This window comes from Drosophila eugracilis, unplaced genomic scaffold, assembly GCF_018153835.1.
Source record: "Drosophila eugracilis isolate 14026-0451.02 unplaced genomic scaffold, ASM1815383v1 contig_2174, whole genome shotgun sequence".
NCBI lineage: Eukaryota > Metazoa > Arthropoda > Insecta > Diptera > Drosophilidae > Drosophila > Drosophila eugracilis.
Window position 1 is genome coordinate 217,102 of NW_024573060.1, and position 27,993 is coordinate 245,094.

Here is a 27,993-nt window from a genome sequence, read left to right on the forward strand (position 1 = left end):
GTACACTACCCCCGGAATTCAATCGCATTCAGCGCGTGCGCAACGGGTGCCGTAACATGCTCTTACAAGATGTTTACAAATCAGATGCATGCGTGGTCACTTCACACTTATTAGGAGTGAAATTACTTAGCGCTGTGAAAAAAACTCAAAACACCACAACCTCTTGTATCCTTTTTATCTATGTGTTGTAATAGAGAGAGAAATACTAAAACACACATTTTATTACGGTGCGAGCATGGATCTTCCTCATCAGTTTCACATGTCATGTTTCCATACATATCTGGGGTTCCCACTCAACCATACACACGCACACACATAGACAAAGGCTTACATATATAGAAATTGGGAGTGTGTTTTAAGAAAAATTCAACCCCATAAGACGTTCCCAATCCTCCTAATTAGAGTCAGGAATACATTTCATTTTACGGAAAACTAATCGTCACATTTTATTACTTCTGATTCTGATTACTGATTTCAAAAACTGATGGGGAATCCTTATCACAGGAGACGACAGATAATGGGTTTTTATAACTAATTTGACAGCTTAATAGCCCATAAATCTGTGCCAGAACCAGCTTTATTAAACTACTAAAAAAATAAGCTGCAATTATGACCTGCAGCTCATATAAAATTTTTTATTTGTTAAAATAAAATTGAACATAACAAATATAATTATAAACAAGAGGAAACGCTATAGTCGAGTGCCGTGACTATAAGATACCCGTTACTGTTTTACAGAATTCTAAAATATTAATCAATCAATATTAATCAACTCTTCACTTCACGCTTTTGCGTGTTCTCGAGCGATTTAATCTTGAACTTATTCCCGAATAACCTCGTTTTTGCTACTTTTTGCAAACGTTTATCTACTTCAAAAATCTTTCTTCGATTCCGCATCGTACAGTGCATTTATTGTTATCTGTTTGCATAAAGCATTTATTGCAAGCAAATATCAACAATTGTGGTCTGTATTCCAATATATTTTTACTTTACTTTGTACTATTAGTAACGGAACTTTCACAGCTTACCTCTTCAGCACAACATCTGTATATTTCTGAATCTCCCACCGGCTTGTAGCTCTCGAAAACACAATGCCTCTCCCTCTCTTATACAACTTGTACTCTCGTATTACGCCTCGTAGCTCTCGCTCACTCTCTTGCCTCTAACTGTTTCTCTCAAACTCCCTTTCTTCTTCCCTATAATATTTTTCTGGCACAGTGGTTTACATTTTATGAACTATTTGCCAAAATGTCCGATATTATATGTTGCATAAAAAATGCAATAAAATTGTGTCGGTTGACCAAGTAAGCGTCCACTGTTGGCTGTGTGATAACATTGCGCACTCCAAGTGTGCAGGGTTTAAGTCAGCCACCATTCCTGATGCTTTGGGTCGTTCCGACTCTGGCTTACACTATTGTTGTGACAGATGTCGTGACAGATGGCTAAAAATGGATTCGGTCAGGTATTGGTTGCTTTTCGCAAACAATTTACAACTGTTGAATGAGTCTCCTAAGCGCAAAAAAACAACCCGTTTGCCGCCGGCAGATACCGCCAGTAATTTGCATTCTCCCTCCGTCTCATGTTCAACAGTCTCCTTTATTGTCACCGCTGCCGTCCACCACTCCAATCGTGACGACACCGGTAACAGCCCATATTTCGGATCCCGAAAATGTTGCTAAGGTGCGTAGGCATTTGTCCGATGAGCAGTCCGACATAGTCGCATTGGACCCTCCGGTGCCAAATGTTCTACAAGCCCAAAAGAATTTACCCTTGACTCACCAGAGGAACTTAGGGTCCGGTTTACCGGCACCCACTGGTAGCGTGGGTAAACCACCCTTCCCGCCAAAGCCCTTGATTTATATTCCTCTAGAGAAACACATTTTTGTTTCCCGGCTTTCCCCTGATACGACCAAATCGGACATCTTAGCTTACATTCAAGCAAAACTGAAATTCGATATTGTCAATTGTACAGATATGTCGACTGCTCAAGATATATATTATAGTACATTAAATCTAATTTTTGATCGCTTTGTTCCGTTGCGGTATTCGGCTATGGCGGATAAACCCCCTTTCTAATCTAAAAAATATCAAGTTAAGATTCTTTAAAAAATACTTAAGAACTAATAGCAATGACTGTTATGTGCATTATATAGTGGCTCGGTCTAACTATTTAGCTATTTAGCTCGATGTAAGAACCAGTTTGCTCTGGATCCGAAACAGTGCTATAGTTTTTTTAACACTAAGCGTTAATCTAAAACCTTTCCGTCTTTGCTATCGATTGGAAAATCTACTCCAAGCACGGATCAGGATATTGCCGATCTTTTTGCACAGTTTTTTTAAACATCTATTCAACTTTGTTAATTAACGCGCAGACTTACGCTTATGATATCCCCCGGTCTAACTTTATTTCCAGACCCACCTTGTCGGAATGTGGGGTTATAAAAGATCTTCAGAATGTGAAGCCAGTCTTTTCGCCAGGTCCAGACGGGGTACCGGGTGCGCTTAGGTACTCCTCTGCTACCCTGGCTAAGCCCCTATTAAAATTATTAAACCTTTCCCTGGAAACGTCCACGTTTCCCGCTATCTGGAAAGAGTCCCTTATTATTCCCCTTCACAAGAAGGGGAAAAAATATCAGCAATTCTGAAACTTTTCGAAAAAATTCTTGTGCCTCACTTGCAGCACCAGTGTAGATCTGTCATATCTTCATGCCAGCATGGCTTTATGAAACAACGGTCTACCACTACAAATCTTCTGGAACTAACATCCTTCGTGATCACTGGTTTCCAAAATAAACTTCAGACATTTGACTCCGTGAATCACGGCCTTCTTTTAGAAAATCTTGATCTTATCGGTTTTCCTACTGATCTCCTGGGTTGGATTAGCAGTTACCTCACAGGTAGAACGCAACAAGTTATTTTTAAAAATTCAGTGTCTGATTTAGTCTACGCTTCTTCCGGGGTCCCTCAGGGAGCCATCTTGGTCCGTTACTTTTTACTTTATTCATTAATGACCTTCCCTTGGTTGTTAATGACTCCCTAGTACTTATGTATGCAGACGATGTCAAACTCTGTCTGGTGAAACTGCAATCTGATCTTAATAATTTTCAAAACTGCAAACTCATTAAATCTTAATGGCTCTAAGTGCAAAGCAATGACCTTCTGTCGCCTAAGACCTAAAGTTGCCACTTATACTCTGCATGGTGTAGCTCTGGAAAGAATGAATGCAGTTGAAGATCTTGTCATCTTACTAGATGCAAAACTTAAGTTTTCCGACCATATTTCCTCTATGCTTAATAAAGCTAGAGGAGTGCTTGGTTTCATTAAAAGGTGGTCGAAAGAATTTAGCGACCCCTATGTTACCAAAATTTTTTTATTTCTTTGGTTTGACCGATTCTGGAATATGGATCATGTAGCTGGGACCCCCAGTTGGGGTTCACCAGTGCCTAATTGAATCCATCCAAAAGAATTTTTTAATATTTGCTCTCCGCGGTCTCAATTGGGTGCAAACATAAACCTTCTCTCTTATAAAAGTAGACTTTTACTAATTAATTCCCAAAGCGCCATCTATTATCCGAGAAAGCATATTGAGTAATTGATTGTGACGTCACTGCCCATGTGAGGCCTTATAACCACTAATATAATTATGGACGTTACAGTATTTCGCGGTTAGTGGGCGTTAGATTGGCGTCTCATATATGCGTATTCTGAAGCACACCTTTCTAGCTCTTATAGTTTCCGATATTTTCACAATTTTGTTATTCGGGTTTTGTGGGCGTTAGAGTAGGCGTGGCTTGATCGGAAAAAAACGTAAAAACCTACATGTGTAATCCGAACTTTCTGCGCTGCCGTCTAAGGATTATACATACTAAATTTCAGCTCTAATAGCTATTCCTACCTCTAATAGTTCCTTAGATTTCAGCGATTTTAGTTGTTTTGATTTGTGGGCGTTAGAGTAGGCGTGGCAGGATGCTGTAATAAAATTGCGCTGCGTATGGATCTCAAGAATCTTGATACCTACTCTCAACTCTGTATATCTTATAGTACTGAGAGCTCAACGCTCATACGGACAGACAGACAGTCGGACAGATGGACGGACAGACAGGTATGGCTCAATCGACTATTGATCCTGATCAAGAATATATATACTTTATAGGGTCGGATACGTTTCCTTCTACCTGTTACATACTTTTCAACAAATCTAGTATACCCATTTAATCCGCGAGTAACGGGTATAAACATATTATAGTATTATGTTTGTAGAACTTTCCAGGTCCGTAAGTCCGTAGAAATTAAAAGGGAAGTTGTGAGTTATAGTGAAGCAGAAGAGATCCAATGCTCCAGACCAAGACTGGTTCAAATTGGAGAGGAATTAGTCTTAATGAATTCGAAGGAATTCCAAAACATTACTCAGGGCGCCTTAGCGCAACAGGCGGTTAGACTCCGGCCAGAATTTGAAGCTCAAATCAACTCCCTTAATATGCAGTTACAAAATATGCGCGTAGAGCCCCCACAATTGGAGGCATACCAAAGAGTCTCAGATCAGCTATATACCGCTCCACGTAATTTGGTAAGTGCCAAATTTTAACGGTGAGCAAGACGAGTATGTTGCGTGGGGACAATGTGCCACGGTAGCATACGAAGTCTTTAAGCCTTAATATGGCAGCAGTGGCAATTATCAAGCCGTTACCATAATCAGAAATAAAATTAGGGACCCAGCACGAGCGTTTCTGGTATCACGCAACACTGTACTTAATTTCGATCCCATTCTGGCAAGATTAGACTGCTCCTACGCTGAAAAAACTCATGCAATACTATGATGAGGTTGAGCGTAAGCTAACCTCTGTCACACAACTCAGCACAGAGGTGAGGGCTTATCTTAGGCCTAAAATAAACCTGAGGGCAGTTGTACTTCCGGCTCAGCCAAAGGACCTTCCATTGGCATTGGCATTCTGACTTTCGTAAGGGTCAGTACCGCGCTCCCGATAACCAAGGGAACGAAAATAATCCTTGTTGAGCAACTAAGAGTTTTTAGTTGCTTTAGAAGAAATAAATCGGGGCAGTTCAATTTCCAAATTTTTATTACGAGTTTAAATCAAAACCAAATTAACTCCGCAACAAAACCACGCCGAAAGCAAGAGGAGTACAGCTAAAACTAAAAAACTTCTATCTACAGCAGTTCTCAAAAGCTCACAGAAGCGCATGCCCTACAAAGTAACAGTAAAGCGCATGCAAGACTGGACAATCAAAACAAACTAGAAACTGCTGATAAACCTGCCGCTGTTCAAGCGTCTTTGCTTTGGCTGCTTGACCCAACAATCGTTATTATTAAAAAAAAAACATATAGGAACCAACAAAAAGATTTTGGGCGTAAGCCAGATCATTTTGCCGACCGTGGCAACCCACGTCAGACAGCAGAGCCCATGAACTGGAATCCATCGTCTCCCAACACACCCAACGGCTACCGTTCATCGAACGACGGCTGCCTGGGCGTCGCAGAGTTTGTTAATAAAGAAATTAAAGACCTACTCAAGTCTAATCATATTACGCCGTCGAGATAACCGTACAACAATCCAACTTGCGTGGTCGATAAAAAGGAATATATGAAACTGAACGAAACCATTCCTGATACCAAGTATCGAGTCTATACTGGCAAAGCCAAATACAATTTACAACCCTAGTCTTAAGATCCGACTATCTCCAGATTTTTCTTGTGGAGCAAGATCGCGAAAATTAAAAAGAGCATGTCAAGCACTTTGACTGGGTCCTGAAAAAATTAAACAAAGCCAACATGACCATCTCACAAGAAAAAACCCATATCTATCTCAGAAGATATCACTCTCAGATACTCAAACTTTAAGAAACCGTTTGATCTGACCACCGATGCGTCAACTTACGGCATCGGGGCTGTACTATCGCAAGACAAAAAGCCCATAACCATGATGTCCAGAACCCTTAAAGACACCGAGGCCGATTACGCAACTAACGAAAGAGAGTTGCTCGCCATAGTCTGGACTCTAGGAAAATTAACGCAGTATTTGTATGGCACTCGTGACATAAGAATTTACACAGAACCCAAATAACAAATTAAAGCGATGGAAGGCATTTATAGATGACTTCGGTGCAAAAGTCATATACACTCTGGACAAATAATGAATTATGTCGCCGACGCCCTTTCGCGACAAAACATCAATGCCCTCCATCACAAACCCGAATCTGATTGTGCAACAATTCATAGTGAAGAATCAAACACTTATACGATAGAAACAACTGAAAAACCTTTAAATTGTTTCAAAAATCAGATAATCCTAGAAGATGCAAAATATTCTCTGAAGGGATACTTTATATTTTTCGGAAATATCATAGTTTTCACAGAAAAATCCGACCTTTTAAAAACATTAAAAACAATCATCAAGCCAATACCGAAGTAGTAACAAATTGCAAAATATGCACTACAGCAAGGATAACAGACACCCCAAGATACAAGAACTTCAATTCCGTCATATGTCGGCGAAATGCTGCATATTGACATTTTTCCACCGATTATTATTATTTTTAACCTGCATCGACAAGTTTTCAAGGCAATAGTGAACGTAAAAATCCATATCATCCAACTAATAAATTTATTCCCAAATACCAAGACAATATAATGTCATAACGAAGCGTCTTTCAGCTCTGAAACTATCACCTCGTTACTCAAAAATCAGTATGCCATAAATCTTGTAAATGCACCCCCGCTGCATAGTAGTTCAAACGGGCAAATTGAACGCCTTCACAGCACCCTGACAGAAAAAACTACGTACATCAAATTGGATAAGCAAATTAATGATACAGTGGAACTAGTTGAATACAAGCAAGTAGATTTAACTTGTCCTTTTCTTACAGGATCGCGGCAATCATATTAACAATATTAGCAGTAGTTAACGCTAGAGTGACAGACTACACTCATGTCCGGTATATATGAATTACTTTATGCATTCGAGCAATTTGACATTATTCTCAATTATGTTATCACTCAATCACACATGAGAAAATTGTTCGACGTTGATATTGATCATATTAAAAACATTTTATCTGTATTAAAGGTACACCACCAAATTGCCAAAAGCCTAGACTTTATAGGCACCACCTTAAAAGTGGTAGCGGGCACTACTGATGCAGCTGACCTCGAAATGTTAAAAATGTCCGAATCCCGGTTAACTGAATCCAACAATAGACAAGTAGTCATTAACACCGAAACGCAAAGGCAGATCAACAAATTAAACGATGTTGCCAATGAAATCATCAAGGCAAAAACGAATGACCTGGTTGACACCAAACATACGAAGTTCCTTTGGCCAGAAATATAATGCTAATTACAGAGATACAGAATTTAATACTCTCGATCACACTTGCAAAATCAAATATCATAAACCCGACTATTTTTACCATGAAGAAGCCCGTTTTAGTTGATCACCCCACAGAAGTCCCCGTTAATGGCCTAATACAGGCATCTAATATTAAAATCCTTCAGTCCGATAATACTACACACGTGCTCATCGCATACTCTAAGATAAAATTTACATGTAAAAAGGCTACCGTCTTTTCCGTTTCCCACCAACACACTATTCTCCAACTACGGGACAACGTGATAGCTGATTGCAACCAGGATGTCTTAGCGATCACTGATTGCATGTCGACAATGTATGGAGCATTCTGCATTCTGTATACTAAAACCCTCGAAAACGAAGTAAAGTCGGTTGGATTAACAGACATCTGGATCGTTGTCGGCGTGGGAGTAAGCTTTTTAATTAGCAGTTTCATCCTGATCCATCTCGTGTGGAAGAGAAGACGAGATGCATGGGATATGCAACAGGTTGCCGAAACATTCAAGGCGACCGAGGACGGTCTTACTTCAAGCGGGAGTAGTTAACATTACTGAAGGGTAACAAATAGTCCGAAGAAATCTCGGATGATTCTTGGATCACTCTAGTGTTTCTAGATGCCGACTCAGCTTTCCGCCTTTGTGGGCCGTGCATGGGACTCATTGGTTCGCGGTATGGTGAGTTATGCTCATTCTGCAATCATCAGCATTTTTCGTACAGTTAGGTTTTTCAGTTCTGTTTTATATTTATTTGAATAAAGAGCACTTTGCCCGTAAACTTGACTACGCCCACCGCCGTCAACTTATTTACATTCCCCACTGAGCTTAGGGCAGGGGTATAGAGGGCAATCATCCTTTCACCATAAACTGACACAGCAGCAAGCACCATACAGGTGCTACATCATCAGCGGCCATCTAGGAGCAACATTATTGTCCGGCCTGCAATCCTTAAGTAACCACTTGGACAGCTGCCACCCAACAAGCACCCTGCCGGTGCCACACCATCAGCAGCCATCCATACTTCCCTGCGGGCACCCTACCGGGGCCACGACCTCATCCGACCGTTCGAGAGCAGCACCGTCACCGGGCCACAAACCTTTTTTCCATTTGTACATATGTACATATGTATGTATTTACATATTTATTTAATTTTTACGCTTATAGGAAATGTGGTTTCAATGTCTTTTGCATATCCAATTGAGCTTGTGCGACGTTTTCCAAAGCAGACTGCATTTTTTCAAGCAAAAGTTCTCCTTTTTGTACCACGTCCTCAAGCTCATGTGCAGTTTCTTGATTTTCGATCTCGAGCCTCTTAAGGCTGGAGTTTTGAAGTTCAATAGAGCTGTCTTCATTAGGTAAAGACTCTACTAATGTGTCTATATCTTTGGCACAACGTGCAATTAACTGAGCGAATAGCTGTGCATAGTCTTCTTGTGGCTGGATTGAGTTTGGCGTTTGGGATCCTATACGATCGAAATTTACAAATTTACTTGGAAAAGAAGTTTGTTGAATTACACCAATCGCATTACAAAAGTTCTCAGCTTGCTGAAATTACCATTAACAATTTATTGATATATGTATGTACATATAAATATGAACTCTATTGACATACCTGATTAACGGTATCTTGCAACTGCGTAAGTCTGTCAGCCATATTAAAATTTTATTAATAATATTTAAAATTATTAAAGGATACTAAGTACTAGTTTTCCTTCTTTCTTAATGCAATGCCCAATACATTAAAGGATTTCGGAGACGATTTTTATTTTCCCAGCTCAAATAAGGATATAATCATAATATAAAACACATGAATAACAAGATAAATTACAAAATTATTTCGACTATTTATGTTGATATATAAGCGGCATTCCTTAATAATAATGTTTGCATCCAGCCGCCAAGATATTGATGTGAGGCGTTCACACAAAGCGCAACTCATTAAATTAATATCAAGATCTATAAATATTCATATTAAACAAAATTTTTTGACTTTGCATACAACAAACAAAACGTTCTGGTCAATTTAAAGTTTTTAAATATGCAGCTGTTAAATATAGAATGCTTAGTTAATATGATATTATGTTTTATATACCTCAAAGGTCACTTTCTGGGAATACATTTGAAAAATCGTATATATTAACTTTTTTATTTTCGAAGCACAGTTTTTTTTAGGAAGAGTAATACGGAATCAGAAAAAAGTGTGTGTCAAGGTACAGGTTCATGACAGTGTCAAAATTGTGGGATTTCGTATCAAATTCCATTTGTATGAAGAGATATAAATATATATTGTGTCCTACCTTTTAAAGTACTGTGTGAAGAAGATGTTATGGACAATGGCAAACAATCTATTGCGAAGTTATCAATATTTTTTTTTCGCTTTATGTCGGTCTGGCAACCTTCTTTATCAGACGGTCGATAAATTATATATTGTGATTGCATCATAGTCGTATTAGAAGGTTATTATATATAATTTTAAAGACGTTGCATACAATACTTTATTCTAAAAATCCATATAATTTATATAAACTTTCGTATTTACTTAAACCATTTAATTACAGCTCCAATTATTATGGATTTTAAGAACTTTTTTTCGCTTCCCTTCGTTAGAGCAGACGACGAAGAGGAGTTGGTTGATCCTCAAGCAGCATTAAGGGTAAAATATATAATAACTAAATGGAAAAAAAATGACTTCTTTTTACGACAGGAAAAATGCCAAGCTAAAAGTCATATTGAATCATTGTACAACAAGTATCAAGAATGCAATGATCGTGTGCATGGGCGGACCAAAACAACTGAAACTTGCATGGAGGAATTGTTTGACTATGTTGCTGAATTGGACCATTGTGTTGCTCACAGTCTATTTACAAAACTGAAGTAAAAACGAATAAAGGCAATTAAGACCTTATTGCTTAACAATTATAACCTTAATAAAATGTCATATTAAAGCTGTGTCATTTTTGGTTTTTACTTAAAATTTGTGGTCATCCTATAAATAGACTTTAATATCTGCAGCATGCACAACGTTAAGTATAAAAATAAATTGTTAATTACTGACTAATGCTGAGATGCATTATTCAAATTTTTTAATTATTCAGTTTATAATAAAGCGCTTTCTGTGATAATTTCATTTTTATAAGATTCATTTGAAAAGCCAAATCTTCATAAATCCCCGATAAATTTAGCAGTGAGACGAATGCAACTGGCGGATAAATCTCAATGAAAGTGTACATACATTACATTAATATTCGGTTTTATTTTTATTCAACTTCAAACGCAAAGAAAATTATTAAAGCTTATCTTATTATATTTCTATAGACTTATATCTATATTAGGACTTTAGCTAAAATGAAAAGAGCACAGGTAGAAGGAAGCGTTTCCGACCCTATAAAGGGTTGTACCACAAAGCATACCCACTCTAACGCCCAACAAGCTCGAATGCCAGTTTTCGCTTTTTGTAGAAAAGCTGATTACTCTGTAACTATAAATGATAAAAAGGGATTAAGAATGTAGTTTCTAATGACGCCTGAAGTGCGTATTATTTTTACACTATCTGGCCTCGCCCAGTCTTACCCCCAAAAACGCAGAAAACCAATAATAAGAAAATCTCGGGCGTAGAAATACTTATTTTAGAGATGCCACGCAGCTTGGCGAGAGTCCTCTCATGGACAGTGACGTCATATTCATTTAGTAAACAAGTTTTTTTGACAAAAGGTTGTTCATTTCAACTAACCAAATTAGTATTTTGTAATTGTTAAAACAGTGTTTTGGACAATTTTGTAATAATTTTTTTTGTTGACAGTTTCCTCCACTTCGTTTGAGCCAATTTCACTCCGATAGTGAGTATATCGGTTTCTTCTACAGACGGGGATCCATTTCACTACATAAATTCTTAATTTGTTTATTGTCCTGTTAAAACTTAAAAGTGCCCCCAATGCCCATATTCTCCGTAAACTGCTCGAATTTTCATTAAGAATTTTGATCTTGGTTTTTAATACCATCGATAAACACGAAATATTCGACTTCTTTTGTGGAAGAACCACCATATTTTGGCCTTAGGTGATATTTGTGTACACAGGTACATCATAACACCAACTTTGGTCAGATTTAAAGTACTCATTTTCGGTTGCGCTCAGACCGTGTACCCCCTTTTTTAACAACGAATGGTTTGCGCTGAAGCCGCTGAAAGATCCAATAGACATTGAACAAATTAAAAGTAGGTCAAAATTAGTATTCTTTTTACCAGCTTTCCCCCGAAAAATTTTAATGCGAAATTTTTTCACAAACTTGCGCTGCGCACCTTTGTTACGGAATCTGCAAGCTTTAGCGTTCATATTAACAAAAAGGACGTAAAGACGTACATACATGTACATATATGAATTTATCGCCTCGATTATTGGGGCTGATCAAAAATTTATATAAAACAAGAAGAAACGCTATAGTAGAGTGGATTCTGATGGAAGTTGTTTATCCTAATAAAGTGTCACTTCACACTCATGCATCCGATTTGTAAATTCCGATTTTGTTTATTCCTGACTTAGGAGGATTCGGAACGTCTTGAGGAAAGTTTCAAGTTGTTTATTAAAATTTCAGATTCACTTTAACAAAAAAATGTGTTTATCTTATTGTTTCTTTATTTCATTGTTTTTGTATTTGTGTCTTGTTTTTAGTTTTCAATATATGATGATGTGAGGTAATCCTCATGCGGCCCCGCCCCCAATGTATAATGGTTAAGAGTAGTGTGTAAGCTACGATTTAGGTTAGCTTAAGGAATAGTTAAGACCCACGGAGGGAACCAAGATTTAAGTTAGTTAAGACCCACGGAGGGCAGTTAGATTTACGTTAATTAAGACCCACGAAGGGCACTTGTATATTAGTTTCTATGCTGACGATCTGTTGACAGGCGCCGGAAGCGTTGATAACCTGCAAAGCCTTCGTGTGGAAGTTTCTCTGGTTTTGCTAGAGGCAGGTTTTGAATTGACAAAGTGGTTTTCAAACTACCCAGAGATCTCCGCATCTGAGAGCGCTGTTATGCCATTATTGCCTGACTCAGACGTAACCAAAACCCTTGGCGTGGTTTGGTTACCTGGCTCGGTGTCTGCGCGGCTTTTTGATCCATTGGGCCTATTGTGTCCTTTGGTCACAAAGGCAAAGATGCTTCTACAGGAGCTGCGGCATCGAAAAATATATTGGGACGAGTCGCTTACAATGCAGTTACTATCGTCGTGGGAAGCCTTTAAGGCAGCTTTGCTTCAACTGCTCAATTCGTTCACACAGATCCGCAGGTTCCGATTGAGATACACGGCTTCGCTGACGTTTCCATGCGAGTATATGGAGCGTGTATCTACGTTCGCACTCAAACTGCTGAAGGTTTAAAAGTGTCATTACTGACAGCCAAATCAAAAGTAGCTCCCCTCAAGACGAAAACTTTTCCTCGCCTTGAGCTGTGCAGCTCACCTTTTAGCAGATCTTCTTAATTATGTACAGCCACTAATTAATTGCCCAATAAGTACAGTTGTCCTATGGACTGACTCCGAGATCACTTTGCATTGGATTAAATCCCATCCCTCGTCGTTGTCGGTTTTCGTTTCGAACCGAGTAGCGGAAATCCAAGAGCGGTCGGATAAAGCAATTTGGCGACACGTCCCTACGAAAGTGAACCCAGCGGATATAGTGTCTCGAGGATGCGACGTTGAAGAGATTGTCACATCCATCTGGTTCGCTGGGCCATCGTTTTTACTCGACTCAGAAAGCAATTGACCTGTAAACTCACACTTCGAACCAGCTTCAGAAGTTGTGTCTATGAAGTTACGCAAGTCTTCGTTAACTCTGATCGCTACATCAGAACCTAATAGCGTGCTTCAGAAAATAGAGTCCTTTTCGTCGCACCTGAAGCTTATGAGAGTTTTCGTGTGTGTTTTTCGATTTATTCGAAAGTGTAAGAAAGTGTCAATGCCTTTCGAACAAAATATTACGCCAAGAGAACTGAATTTTGCGTTCGAAAAGATTGTAGAAGTTATCCAATCTCATGAATTCAATGACGACATAGGCAAAATTCGGAAACAGAGACCGGTATCACCCAATATTCAGAAATGGAATCCTTTTGTGCAGGAAAATAGCTTAGATTGGTGCTCCTCTACTTTGCTCCGAGTTGATGGTCGGTTATTGAATGCTCCTATCCCGTACGAACCAAAATTTCTGCTGGGTGGTGTCTATTGACTCCAACGCTTTTTCCTGACTGCTGAGATGTACCGAATTTTCTTCCTTTATTTTGTTTCCCGAGGCACATCTCCCTGACACTATCCAGCCGAGAACAGTTTTTTGTAAAGTGAGAAGTTCTGGCCCCCAAAACACGCATAAGGCAGGGTCGTCCCTGGCAAAGAGAAAGCGAAGTATAGTCCAACTGTTCTTCCCACTTTCTCTTTGTTCCTGGGCCGACTTTGCTCATTATTATATGAATGAGGATGGCATTCGTTGTCCGTTTGTCATCCCCAATATACAGCAGAGAATCATAAAGAGCTCTGACTGCTTCGATCAAGTTTCTCAAGGCTGTAGCTGATAATTGGGACATTTTCGGCAGATTGAAAAGTGTCGATATATGGTCGAAGAAAAGCAGAAAATAATTATCGTACACACACATCAGGCTAGCCAGGGCTTTGGGGTAATTAACCGCAGTGACTTGGAACGCCCTGACTGTGCCTAAAGCGTCGCCAGCCAGACACGATATCAAATGATTAAATTTTTCAATATCGTGCAGAGTGTCATCTTTGTCGACAAATGTTTCGAAAAGGCTTACACAATATTTAAATTCGGAGAGCCTTCCGCTGAAGTTTGGAAGAGCAACGCTCGGAAAACACCGGCGGAGCAGCATCATCGGCGCTCATTTGCCTGCCTTTGCTTATTGGCGAAATTAGTAATGATTTTGCCATTACGGCAGTCTCTTCCAGTTCCTCGTGGAACAAATCCTTTGCGTCTTTTGCTTCGATTTGATTCTGAATCAAATAAGTATTTTCAATGTGCGAATTCAAACTTTCTAATCGACATTCTAATTCGGATTTAGAAATAGTCGACCCTCTTGTAAATATTGCTGTGTTTGGGGTATACTCCGCATTATTCCATCTCGTGTATTTTTAAGCTCTTCGATATCTTTGCTCGCCATGTTATTGTTTATACAAATTTTTTAAGAATCAAAGAGTGTGATCAAAAATTTATTTTTATTCGAAAGAAATAACGTATAAAATAAAAAAAAGAGTGGAATATTACGAACGTAAAACAAAATAAAATTAATATTTTATTTAATAATTTTTTCGCCACTAATACGCCGCAGGCACAAAATTTAAAGGGTGCCTCAAGCTCAGCCAGCATACCGAAAACGCTGCGTAAAACAACAACAGCGCTTGCACTTGTCCAACGACCGAAACAAAAATGCAAAGAAAGAGAGGGTCGAAAGAACTGGCAGCGATATCAGTGCGAGAGTGTGTATGTGTGGTATTCGGTCAGTGGCTCTCTCCTTTATATGTAACGACACTTAGCGGAAAATGATGCACTGGCCAATAAATAAAAGACAACCAATTTATAAGAGGGATGGAAAGTCCCAAAAAAAAAAAAAGTCCCAATTTTCTTGGCAACAAGTTACACAAAAAAAAAACGAAAACGAAATAAATCACTTTTTTCTGTCTTGAAACTGAACCTTAAATTGGTGCTCACTACGAGATGTTGGGTAATCTTTAGATGCCAGCACATTTTATAGTGGTACCATACGCCCACCAAGCTTAAAAGACGGTTTTCGCATTTTCTAGAAGAGCTGATATCTCGGTAACTATAAGTGATACAAAGTTCGGTTTAAGCATGTAGGTTTTTATGATGCTCCAAATGGAAATTAATTTTATCCCATCTAGCCACGCCTACCCTAACGTCCACAAAACCCGAAAAACCAAAAATGCAAACATTTCGGAAACTATAAGAGCTATAAAGTTTTGCTTAAGAACACGTATTTAAGAGATGCCACTTCAACTTGCCACATCTGGCCACGCCCACTCTAACGCCCGCAAACCTCGGAAAACTGTGGCGTCTTTAATATTATTATGAATGCCTTCGTTTGACCTTGTATAACTTATTTCTGTTAATATCTATCGATTTACCAAAGATTTTTAAAATCGGATCATTATTTTGCTATTTATGAAGAAATTTAAGTTATATGGCCTCACATGGGCAGTGAGGTCACTATCAGTTAGTCAACATTCTTTCTCCGACAATAGGTGGCGCTTGGGAAATATTAACTAGCAAAATGAATTTTTTAAAATTGTGTAAAACAGTAACGGGTATCTTACAGTCGCGGCACTCGACTATAGCGTTTCCTCATGTTTTTAATTCCGTTGGTGTTAAAAATGGCTGTGACTCACGATTGGAATAACTAGATTGCAATCTTGAATACATTTCATATAGGTGAGCAAACTGGTTCTTATTGAAATCAACACTTAAATTTAAATTAACCTTCAAGTTTGATAACTTATTTGTGATAAGTTTTCCGTTTAGTATAAATCCGATTAGTGCAAGCCTTGGTATTTTCCGATTTGCTGATAGTTTAACACTCCAACAGTGGTGGGTTCTTTGACCTAATTTTGGGTTAACGTAGGACACCCAACTACCAAATGCAATAGGTAGGCTTACGCCACTTTCAATAATATCATACATCTTAATTTTTGCAATGTCACTGGGTGTCACATGAGGAATTGTCCAGCTTATATTGGTCATTTCCAATTTAAAAGTTTGTTCCAATCTCATTTTTTCAAAGAATCGTCTTGGTTGTTGGTTAGCATTATCACAAGCTCATGTTTACAAAGCAAAAAAACCTTTTTATAGTCTTCAGCAAACCTTAATAAATTTTTTAACGAGACAGAAAAGTTAAAGTATGCTCTAGTGGAAAAATCATCTCCACAATCATTTATCAAATTTAACATATTTTTATGTGTAGTTGTCATACCGACAAATCGGGTTCTATCAATCTCGCATCCATTTATTTCGTACTTGATTTCATCCAAAAAGTAAGCCATACAATTAATTTAAAAAAAAGTGGTAACGTTAACAGTTGTAGGGCCGCCTGCTAATAGTTCCTTGAAAGTTGAGGTAACTTTCATGAGTGAGCACATACAAGTCTTAAATTGGGATAGTAATTCGAATTTCATCAGTTGGTTTAAATGTTTGATTAACTCTATTTTCGAAATACTCTCATCCGAGTAAACTTTTTCTCGAACATTTAAAATTTCATTCATTGTTTTCTTCCAGATATTTTTATTAATTTTGAAGTTTGAGACTTTGAAAATAATTTATTTTTTAAAGTTAGTGAGTTTCGTTTCAGAGTTGATACTCTTGCTATTGCTTTACAATTAGTAATGCTTGGTTGAGTGTATGAACCAGGTCTCTTATTATAAATAATCATTCTATCATCCGAATATGCATCCGAATTGATACGTTTCCACCACGTAATTTTACCAAATCTCCGTTTTGATCTACGATGCGTATGGAGAGTGTGATTATTTCATCACAGTTTATTGGCAAGTAAATAAGATTATGTGGTGTCACATTCATTTTATAGCCAGGAGGAACATTAATACCGAATTCGTGTGACGTATGATTGGGTGTATTGTCTACATATGAACCACTTTAACCACGCCTGCAAATCACGTCGGGGTCACCATGAAAATTTAAGAAGCGTTTTAATTAAGTTAGATTTTGTAAAATGGAGGGGTTTTTTATTAATACTTCGAAATTGAATTTACTGTGACGAAAAGTCCGTCCCTTTGTCTCGTGCAAACGAGAGGGAGTATCAATTCGAAGCCGACGAAAGGGCACGGCGCGTGCGAACGAAAGGGAGTATCAATGACTCCTCTTTGCACTGAAAGACCGGAATGACTAAACATGAGGATTAGGAACGTCTTGAGGAAAGTTTCAAGTTGTTTATTAAAATTTCAGAGTTTTTAAGATTTCTTCAAGACAAAGGGACACAGACAAAATAAGAACCAATTTGAGTCCATGGACACACCATGATAAAATTGTCAAGGGGAGTGTAGGAGTATAACAAATCTGATTGCCCTTTATGTATAAAAATAAAAAAGGAGTCAATTTGTTTAGCATCAGTTTGTCAGGAGCATCAAATCATACATATCACCATGAGCGTAATGAAGATGAAACGATGGATGTATTTGAAAATGAGTTTTTGTATGAACACTTTCAATGTGCTCAAAGGATTGATATAGGTGAACAGGAAGAAATTGTTTTTCCAGACGACGACTACCTCTTTGACGATGTAAAAGTGGATGACTTAGAAAATCAGTATTTAAATTTACTGAAAGATGAAGACGATGAGTTTTTAATAAATGTTGCCAATAGCCTAGATATTTAAATAAAAATTGTATACAAATAAAATAAAATAAAATAAAAGTATTTAAAATTCAAATATAAAAATCTTTTTTTTTTCGGCTCCCATATTAACTGAAATAAATTAAACAGATATTTACTTTAACAAAAAAATTTGCTTATTTTATTGTTTCTTTATTTCGGTGTTTTTGTTTTTGTGTCTTGTTTTTAGTTTTCAATATATGATGAAATTATTAATTATTACTTTTTGTATTTTTTATTTTCTTCTCATTCTTTTTTCTAGATTATAATAAATGTTCATAATGTTTGGTGCCTCCCTTTCGTACTCAAATTTTTTATGACATTCACAAGTGTCGATACCTTCCGAAGCTGAATCCTTACTCCAGATACATGATGGAAGTTATCATTTTAACTTCTTCACATTCAAGTAGTTTTGAATTAATAAGGAGTGTAATATGCACATATGTCATACAAATCGGGTGTACACTGTGATTACCATTTGTATCGAGTGTACACTGTGTTTGGCACTTATGTGGCGGCAACACTTTGTGCAGCCACATACAAATCATAATAAACAATAACAAACTCAAGTGAGCGCATAACATGATCCGCCACTTGTGAATTCGGCTATGCACGATGACCGCCAGTGCCCTATGCATAAGTGCATAATACTCTCTCTCACTCTAAAGAATTTCTGTAAGACAAAGCATGCTTGTCCATTGTCGCCTAAGCATAAGTATATACATATAAGTAATATATAATGTAGCCGCGCCGCTGCCGACTGAACCGGCAGCGCAGTGCGCGCTGAACTTATGTACTTAGGGTAAGAGAGCATTTTACTTACAAATAAAAGAACATTGATAAAACTGAACTAAGACTGCACTGACGTGCATGCGTTTTTAATAACAAGTGAAATACACCAACTACAAGATACAACGATTGGATATCTGTGACCTGATATAACATGGCGACCGTGACGTGGGTCTAGAAAAGACCAGGACTCCAGGATGTCTATCTTAAATATCGAAGACAACTAATAGAACAAACTGGGCTGGCTGGACACGCTGAAATAAACTGGCGGAATTGAACAACAATTGTAACTGAGTGAGTACAGGGGTATGAGCTCCGCAATCACCAAAAAGAATAAAAGACGCAGTGGCATCAAAGAGCGAATCAGACAAAGAAAGTCTGAGATTGTAAGACTCTTATATGAGTCCGAAGTCCCACCACCCTGGGACACTGCAGTGAAACTAACAAGTGAACTCGAACATTTAGAGTCACTGTTAAAGGTGAAGAGCAGCCCCTGTCCCTCAGTAAATACAAACATCCAAATTAACAAGAATACACATCGCCCACAGCCAAAAGAGATACCAAAAAGGAAACCCGAATGTCCACCGGACTGCGAAGGACTGCTCTACAGCCCGCATTGCTTGGGCACATGCCAGGCAAAGGAATAGATGTCGCAACAGAAATCAACAATAAATAATTAATCACGAGAGGCAGACCGCCCCTTGTGACAACGACTGGAACAAGAAGAAAGTACGAGAGGCAGACCGCCCCTTGTACCAACGAAAGGGATCAAGAAGAAGTACGAGAGGCAGGCCGCCCCTTGTACCAACGATTGGAAACACCAAGGGTGAACTGACCGACAGCACTAAAGAGTGCGCAACATTAATTTTAAAATTATTATATATATATATATTTGTAATGCCTGACGACTGGCAAGACGTTTGGCCTGCAAAGCCATTCGCAAACACTAGGTAGGAAAAGAGAGAAACAACTCTCAAATTTGTAAACCGATATAACATGCAGAAACAGAATTTTTATTAAAGACAAAAATTCTTAAGAAAACTTAATGTCTATAGAGACAAATAAAATAAGCAAATACCCAGAAGAATACCCATATAAAAACATAGTTGAATTAAAAGAAATTAATAATCCAACTAATATGGGGTTAGTAGACGTTAAGACAGTGGATTCCACTGCTAACGTAATAAATAAAGACGAACCAAATAATATCGATTTGAAATTCGTCAATATCATGTTATTAATAATTGTCATAATAATGTGTGCCAATTGCTTTTATAAATTGTATAAGCGGCATAATAAATGTTTAAAGAAAAGATATGCGAGCCAAGCAAACGACTTGGACAGAATTTAAAAAAGCAAGGCACAAACAATAGCTGTAAATAAAGCTAAGTACAATAAAATGTAATTAAGAAAAAAAAAAGATATAAAGAAAATCGTAAATAAAAAAAGAAATTATATATATATATAAGATATAAGATCAGAATAAAAAAAGATATAAGATCAGAATAAAAAAAAAATAATATCCCATAATAATATACATTGACAAGATATTATGAGTAAAATAACAAAGAGGAATTAAAAAAAAAAGTCTTGGTAAAAGAACCAGACCTAGCAGAAAGAGTTAATTTCATTGTATCAAATAGTCCCACGTATATATGTAATTTCGAAAGTATATATATGAGGACATATGATCTAGATTTCTCCCCTTTTATTGGCCTATCTAATAAAGAAAAGGCTCAATTATTAATGTTAATACCTGGCATAGTATTTAACGAGAAATCGGAAGAAATTAACTACGAGGTATTCAAGTACTAAACCTCGTATAGAAACAACTTGCTAGCCCATATTATGGAATGGTCAGAACTTTCTGAACGAATCCATAATATAAAAATCAGATTTGAAAAAGCATAAAAATGCTTAACACAGAATAGACCAACTCATAAGGACTGCTTCAATGAAGCACGAATATTAATATATAATCATAAAGACGTATTAACCGATCAACATTGGTCAGAAACGTCGAGGTTATTGACAAGATTAAGAAATAATCTCCAAAGTATAAAGGAGAAACATAATCTTAATCTAACTGTGCCATCTATTCTGAATACACCGGTAAAACTTGAGGCTAGTACAGAAGAAGAAGATATACAAGTCCAAGAACAAGACTTGGCAAATCTTACCATCCCGGCCATTCTAATGTCCACTGTAGATTCGGATTCTGATACACATTCAAGTGTAATAGAAATCAAAACAGTCACAATGGCACAATCAAATATTGAATTCATTAATACGACATCAAAGCTTATAACAGTTTTCGATGGTAAAGCGGAAAACTTAACAAGTTTTCTTGATGCGTTAAACATTGTGGACGCAATAAAAGGCGAACACGAACAATTATCTGTGTCGATGATAAAGACAAAGCTAAAAGGTGTTGCCAGAAATCTAGTCGGGAATGAGACTACAATATCTGAAGTCATCTCCAGACTGCAAACCAACGTCAAAGGCGAAACAGTAGCAGTATTATCAGCAAAACTGATGAACCTACAGCAGCGAAATAAAACTGCCAATCAATATGTAACAGAGATTGAGCAAATGACGAAGACGTTGGAAAATGCGAAACTGACGGGTTAACTTTAGAGTTAGCCAGAAGTTATTCCGACCAGCATGCAGTAAAAGCAATGACTAAGAACTGCACAAATGAGAAGGTAAAACTTATCATGGAAGCTGGTAGTTTCTAGACAATGAATGAGGCCGTATCGAAATTTGTAAACAGTTGCACAGAAGCAACTGGACAGCAAAATACAGTCCTTTATTTTAGAAATTCTTCACAGCGTGGTGGAAACCGCGGACGTGGAGGTTTCAGAGGAAACTCGCGTAGTCGTAATTACAATTACAACAACTACAACGGTTCCAATAATAACAATAATGGACGAGGCCAAAATAGAGGAAACTCAAGAGGCCGTGGCAACTCGAATAGAGGCCACAATAACAACAATACAAACTCTAATGTGAGAGTTGCCCAGAGTAATTCGGGAAACCCTCACCCTTCAGATATTCAAAGCCAATAAATAGCACAATAAAAAGCATCAACCTTGATCTGAGTATTTTTGAAAAAATTAATAATGAAAAAACAGGTAAAAAACTTACGCTGTTAATAGACACTGGTGCAGATATATCTATATTGAAAGAAAATATAGATATATTCGATAATGTAAACAAAGAGGTTACTACCCATACATCGGGTATAGGCGAAGGAACAATAATTTCAAAAGGCTAAGCCTTCGTAGAACTCCAAACAAAAAATTACATAATTCCTCATGACTTTCATTTAGTCGATAAAAATTTCCCAATACCCAGTGATGGCATACTAGGCATAGATTTTATAAAAGAATACAATTGCCAAATAGATTTCAATGAAAGTGGCGACTTCGACTATTTCTTCGTCCAAATAACTTAAATTATCCGATTAGACTGGAAATATTCCATACCTGTGCCAATAATGCCACAGTACTTCCAGCTCGGTCCGAAGTCGTCCGTAAAATACAACTTCCTTCAATTACTAATAACATCTTGATACCAAATCAAGAAATTGAAGAAGGAATTCATATCGCAAACACCTTGTCCGATCCTAACCATACTTATGTCCGAATTTTAAACACGACAGATTCCAATAGAATCGTTAATTTAAATAACATCACATATGAAAAATTAAACGATTACGAAATATTAAAAGACTCTAATGAAGATAGAAGTAATTTAGTCATGAAACAACTAATCAAAAATTTTCCACCATTGTTCAAAAGCCAATTAAAAGACCTATGTAGCAGATATACAGATATATTCGGACTAGAAACCAAATCAATTACTACAAATAATTTTTATAAACAGAGACTTAGATTAAAGGATGATGAACCCATATATAACAAGAATTATAGAAGTCCTCATAGCCAAGTACAGGAAATACAAGCCCAAGTACAAAAACTAACAAATGATAAAATAGTTGAACCTTCAGTGTCAGAATACAATAGCCCTCTACTTTTAGTTCCGAAGAAGTCTCTTCCGGGCTCAGAAAATAAAAAATAGCGATTAGTAATTGACTATCATCAAATCAATAAAAAGCTATTGTCTGATAAATTTCTACTACCTAGGATAGATGATATTTTAGATCAACTAGGTAAAGCAAAGTACTTTTCATGTTTTGACTTAATGTCAGGATTTCATCAAATTGAACTCGAAAAAAGTTCAAGAAACATGACGTCATTTTCAACGAGCAATGGCTCATATCGCTTCACGCGATTACCTTTCGGCTTAAAAATATCCCCAAACTCATTCCAAAGGATGATGACAATAGCATTCTCTGGTTTACAACCATCCCAAGCATTTCTTTATATGGGTGATCTAATAGTAATAGGTTGTTCCGAGAAACATATGGTCAAAAATTTAACTGATGTTTTTGACAAATGTAGAGAATACAATCTAAAGCTACATCCAGGAAAATGTTCATTTTTCATGCATGAAGTCAAATTTTTGGGACACAAGTGCACTGATAAAGGAATCTTGCCCGATGATAAAAAATACGAGGCCATTAAAAACTATCCTGTCCCACATGATGCGGATAGTGCAAGACCCTTCGTTGCATTTTGCAACTATTATCGACGTTTTATTAAAAACTTTGCTGATTATTCACGTCACATAACGAGATTATGTAAAAAAGACGTAAAGTTTGAATGGACATCAGAATGTCAGAATGCTTTCGATCATTTAAAAAAGGCATTGATGCATCCAACCTTGTTACAATATCCAGATTTCACTAAGGAATTCTGTATAATAACAGAGCGGTTTTAACTCGAACCCAAAACGGACTCCAACTTCCCATTGCATACGCATCAAGATCCTTTACCAAAGGAGAAAGTAACAAGAGCACTACTGAACAGGAGCTAGCAGCTATTCACTGGGCGATAACTCATTTTCGACCATATATTTATGGTAATCATTTCACAGTAAGAACGGATCATAGACCTCTTTCGTACCTATTCTCAATGATCAATCCGAGTTCTAAACTCACTCGTATGGAGGAATATAATTTTACGGTTGAATATCTGAAGGGCAAAGACAATCATGTAGCGGATGCGTTATCAAGAATAACCATTCAAGACTTTAAAGACATACAAAATAAAATCCTGAAAGTCACTACCAGGTACCAAAGTATACAGAATTTCTGCGCAGAAAATGAAAAAGTAGAATTGCCAAGGCAATCTACAGAAAAAGCTTCTCAGCCCAACGTATACAACGTCATAAACAATGACGAAGTACGAAAAGTAGTGACCTTGCATATAAAAGATTCGCTATGTTCCCTTAAACATGGTAAGAAAATTATTGCAAGAATAGATATTGGTGACATATATACAAATGGAAACATTGATTTAGGTCAACTATTTCCAAGTCTCGAGAAAGAAGCCGGTATATTACAAATAAGCCAATTAAAAATAGCACCGTGGGAAACTATCTTTGATAAAATTCCAATAGATAGTTTCAAAAAAAAGGGCAATGAAACATTGAAAACATTAAGAGTAGCGCTACTCAACCTGGTGACTACAATAAATACAAATAAAGAGAAAGAAGCTATACTGTCTACACTACGAGACGATCCAATACAAGGAGGTCACACAGGCATTACTAAAAATTGGCCAAGGTCAAAAGACATTATTACTGGAAAGGTATGACTAGTGATATAACACAGCACATCCAGAAATGTCAAAAATGCCAAAAATCAAAAACAGTAAAACATAATAAGACCCCGCTAACCATTACTGAAACACCAGTACAAGCTTTTGACAGAGTTATAGTGGATACAATTGGTACATTACCAAAGTCAGAGCATGGAAATGAATATGCAGTCACACTTATATGTGACTTGACTAAATATTTAGTAGCTATACCAGTTGCAAACAAAAGTGCAACAACAATAGCAAAAGCAATATTTGAATCTTTTATTCTCAAGTACGGTCCAATGAAGACGTTCATTTCGGACATGGGAACGGAATATAAGAATTCAATTATAAATGATTGGTGCAAATACTTAAAGATTAATAATATAACATCTACTGCACACCACCACCAGACCGTTGGAACAGTCGAAAGAAGTCACAGAACCTTCAACGAATATATACGATCTTATATATCAGCTGATAAAACTGATTGGGACGTATGGATTCAATATTTCATATACTGTTTCAACACGACCCCCTCTATGGCACACAACTATTGTCTATATGAGTTAGTTTTTGGTAAATTGCATAATTTACTAAACGATTTTAGTACTATAAATAGAATAGATCCTTTATATAACATAGACGATTACGCTAAAGAAGTTAAGTTTAGGTTAGAATCAGCCTATAAAAGAGCAAGAATAATGCTCGACAAATACAAAGCTAAGAATAAAGAAATTTATGATAAAAAGGCTATAGAATTCGAACTACAAATAGGAGATAAAGTTATATTAAAAAACGAAACTGGCCATAAATTGGACTCAGTATATTTAGGACCCTATACAATAGTTAAAATAGAAGACAGAAGTAACGTAGTAATTAAAGGCGAGAAAAACAAAACCCAAAAGGTCCATAAGGATAGGTTAAAAATTTTCAAATAAAAAAAAAAAATCTATAAAAAAAAAACTTGGCCTGATCAACCAAAACACAAAAAAAAATATATATATATGTATAGTTACTTTATTATTTACATTAAAAATATATAATTGCGTTTTAAACTAAAAAATAAAATTGTATATTTCAATTTCAATTTAAAAAAAAAACGATAAGGTTTAATTACAGTAATCCTTTTCAAAATTTCAATTTTAAATTTGTAAACATATAAAAACAATAAATTAAAATAACTTCATTATATTACGTTATTTTCAAAAGGAGGGAGATGTAATATGCACATATGTCATACATATCGGGTGTACACTGTGATTACCATTTGTATCGAGTGTACACTGTGTTTGGCACTTATGTGGCGGCAACACTTTGTGCAGCCACATACAAATCATAATAAACAATAACAAACTCAAGTGAGCGCATAACATGATCCGCCACTTGTGAATTCGGCTATGCACGATGACCGCCAGTGCCCTATGCATAAGTGCATAATACTCTCTCTCACTCTAAAGAATTTCTGTAAGACAAAGCATGCTTGTCCATTGTCGCCTAAGCATAAGTATATACATATAAGTAATATATAATGTAGCCGCGCCGCTGCCGACTGAACCGGCAGCGCAGTGCGCGCTGAACTTATGTACTTAGGGTAAGAGAGCATTTTACTTAAAAATAAAAGAACATTGATAAAACTGAACTAAGACTGCATGGACGTGCATGCCTTTTTAATAACAAGTGAAATACACCAACTACAAGATACAACGATTGGATATCTGTGACCTGATATAACAGGAGAAGTCGCAGATAGTGAGAATTTTGTACAACTCCATCAAACTGTTTGAGAAACAATTAAATTTGATTCGAATACATAGTGTACATCCAAGACTTTAAGTTTTCAAAATGATTCTCTTTACCGCCTGCTTGCCAAATTTATTCTAAAATTTTCAAGTTTTCTTCTTTTTTCTACCCTGACATACGTGTGCAAGTGAGTCTATATATTTCCCTTCCCTTATTCAGAAAAAGTAAGAGTACATTTTTTTTTTCATTTCACATGTTACGTTTTATTTTATTAATTATTGATACAATAAAATTATTTTTCTAGTTCAATTCCTTTGATTTACATAGAAGAGGCATGCGCATGTGTTCAGTCTCGAATTTACGGAATGTAAAGTGTTCACCACATTTCATTGTTTTCAGATCTTGTGCACCTTGATTCATGAACATCATTTTGGTTTTAAGAAGGTATTGGAAATGATTTTCAAATATCTTCCCGTTAAATTGTAAAAAGAAATTCTCAATTTTTTTAAGAAATTTCATTATTTATTTAAATGTTTTTCGAGAAACGACCTGTTTCACAAGTGGTCTCAGCTTCAAAATAAAAAAATCTAGAATGTTAAAGCATTGTTTAGAGCACAAACACCACCTTCAACATGATTTTTACAATAAGGATATCTGTTTCCTGTAAACCGGTTTTATGATGGACTGTATGACCTCAACAATAATCAAATCGTGGTTTCCAGCAAGTGACTGTAGAAAACGAAATTGTCGCGTATGTACAAAACTGTTTTCCCCATGGTCTCAATAGGACCAATAGGACCAGATTTTACTGTTTCATTTTGACATGATAGATTAATTACGATAATTGGAGCTTTTATTATACCCGTTACTCGTAGAGTAAATGGGTATACTAGATTCGTTGAAAAGTATGTAACAGGTGGAAGGAAGCGTTTCCGACTAATAAATATAGCGAATAGCGAAGACGATTGAGCCATGTCCGTCTGTTACCCGTCTGTCCGTATGAACGCTGAGATCTCAGGAACTATAAGAGATACAAAGTTGAGATTAAGCATGAAGATTTTTGAGGCATCCTGCTACGCCCACTCTAACGCCCACAAATCGCGAAAAACTTATATCGCTGAAATCTTAGGAACTATTTAAACTAGAAAGTTGAAATTCAGTATGTATAATCTTTAGATGCCAGCACATCTTATAGTGGTACTATACGCCCACCAAGCTTAAAAGACGGTTTTCGCATTTTCTAGAAAAGCTAATATCTTGGTAACTATAAGTGATAGAAAGTTTGGTTTAAGCATGTAGGTTTTTATGATGCTCCAAATGCAAATTAATTTTATCCCATTTAGCCACGCCTACCCTAATGCCCACAAAACCCAAAAAACCAAAAATGCAAACATTTCGGAAACTATAAGAGCTACAAAGTTTTGCTTAAGAACACTTATTTAAGAGATGCCACTGTAACTTGCCACGAGTTTTCATCCGGCCACGCCCACTCTAACGCCCGCAAACCTCGGACAACTGTGGCGTCTTTAATATTATTATGAATGCCTTCGTTTGACCTTGTATAACTTATTTCTGTTAATATCTATCGATTTACCAAAGATTTTTTAAATCGGATCATTAGTTTGCTATTTATGAAGAAATTTAAGTTATATGGCCTCACATGGGCAGTGAGGTCACTATCAGTTAGTCAACATTCTTTCTCCGATAATAGGTGGCGCTTAAGAAATTTTAACTAGCAAAATGAATTTTTTAAAATTGTGTAAAACAGTAACGGGTATCTTACAGTCGCGGCACTCGACTATAGCGTTTCCTCATGTTTTTAATTCCGTTGGTATTAAAAATGGCTGTGACTAACGATTGGAATAACTAGATTGCAATCTTGAATACATTTCATATGGGTGAGCAAACTGGTTCTTATTGAAATCAACACTTAAATTTAAATTAACCTTCAAGTTTGATAACTTATTTGTGACAAGTTTTCCGTTTAGTATAAATCCG

General features: G+C 36.8%; 2 protein-coding genes and 1 pseudogene across 2 annotated transcripts; 2 read left to right on the forward strand and 1 right to left on the reverse strand.

Moving 5' to 3' along the window:
* Nucleotides 1-27,993, forward strand: part of LOC121530105 — a 164,417-nt pseudogene that overhangs the window by 93,026 nt on the left and 43,398 nt on the right.
* Nucleotides 8,483-9,222, reverse strand: LOC108113824 (mediator of RNA polymerase II transcription subunit 21). The gene is made up of 2 exons (XM_017224533.1): nucleotides 8,973-9,222; nucleotides 8,483-8,905 (listed from the first exon to the last, which is right to left on the reverse strand). Exons 1-2 carry the CDS (start codon nucleotides 9,012-9,014, stop codon nucleotides 8,519-8,521), a joined length of 429 nt encoding a protein of 142 aa, XP_017080022.1. The 5' UTR covers nucleotides 9,015-9,222; the 3' UTR covers nucleotides 8,483-8,518.
* On the forward strand, nucleotides 9,710-10,309 carry LOC108113825 (cytochrome b-c1 complex subunit 6, mitochondrial). Its single transcript, XM_017224534.2, has 3 exons — nucleotides 9,710-9,816; nucleotides 9,919-10,013; nucleotides 10,065-10,309. The coding sequence occupies exons 2-3, from the start codon at nucleotides 9,930-9,932 to the stop codon at nucleotides 10,236-10,238; spliced, it is 258 nt and encodes an 85-aa protein (XP_017080023.1). The 5' UTR covers nucleotides 9,710-9,816; nucleotides 9,919-9,929; the 3' UTR covers nucleotides 10,239-10,309.

Coding starts and splice junctions, on each gene's coding strand:
- LOC108113824 (XM_017224533.1), bottom strand. CDS start 9,014: ATGGCTGACAGACTTACGCAGTTGCAAGATACCGTTAATCAG. Junction 8,906..8,972: donor TGCAAGATACCGTTAATCAG/GTATGTCAATAG, acceptor TGGTAATTTCAG/CAAGCTGAGAACTTTTGTAA.
- LOC108113825 (XM_017224534.2), top strand. CDS start 9,930: ATGGATTTTAAGAACTTTTTTTCGCTTCCCTTCGTTAGAGCAGACGAC. Junction 10,014..10,064: donor ATCCTCAAGCAGCATTAAGG/GTAAAATATATA, acceptor TTTTTACGACAG/GAAAAATGCCAAGCTAAAAG.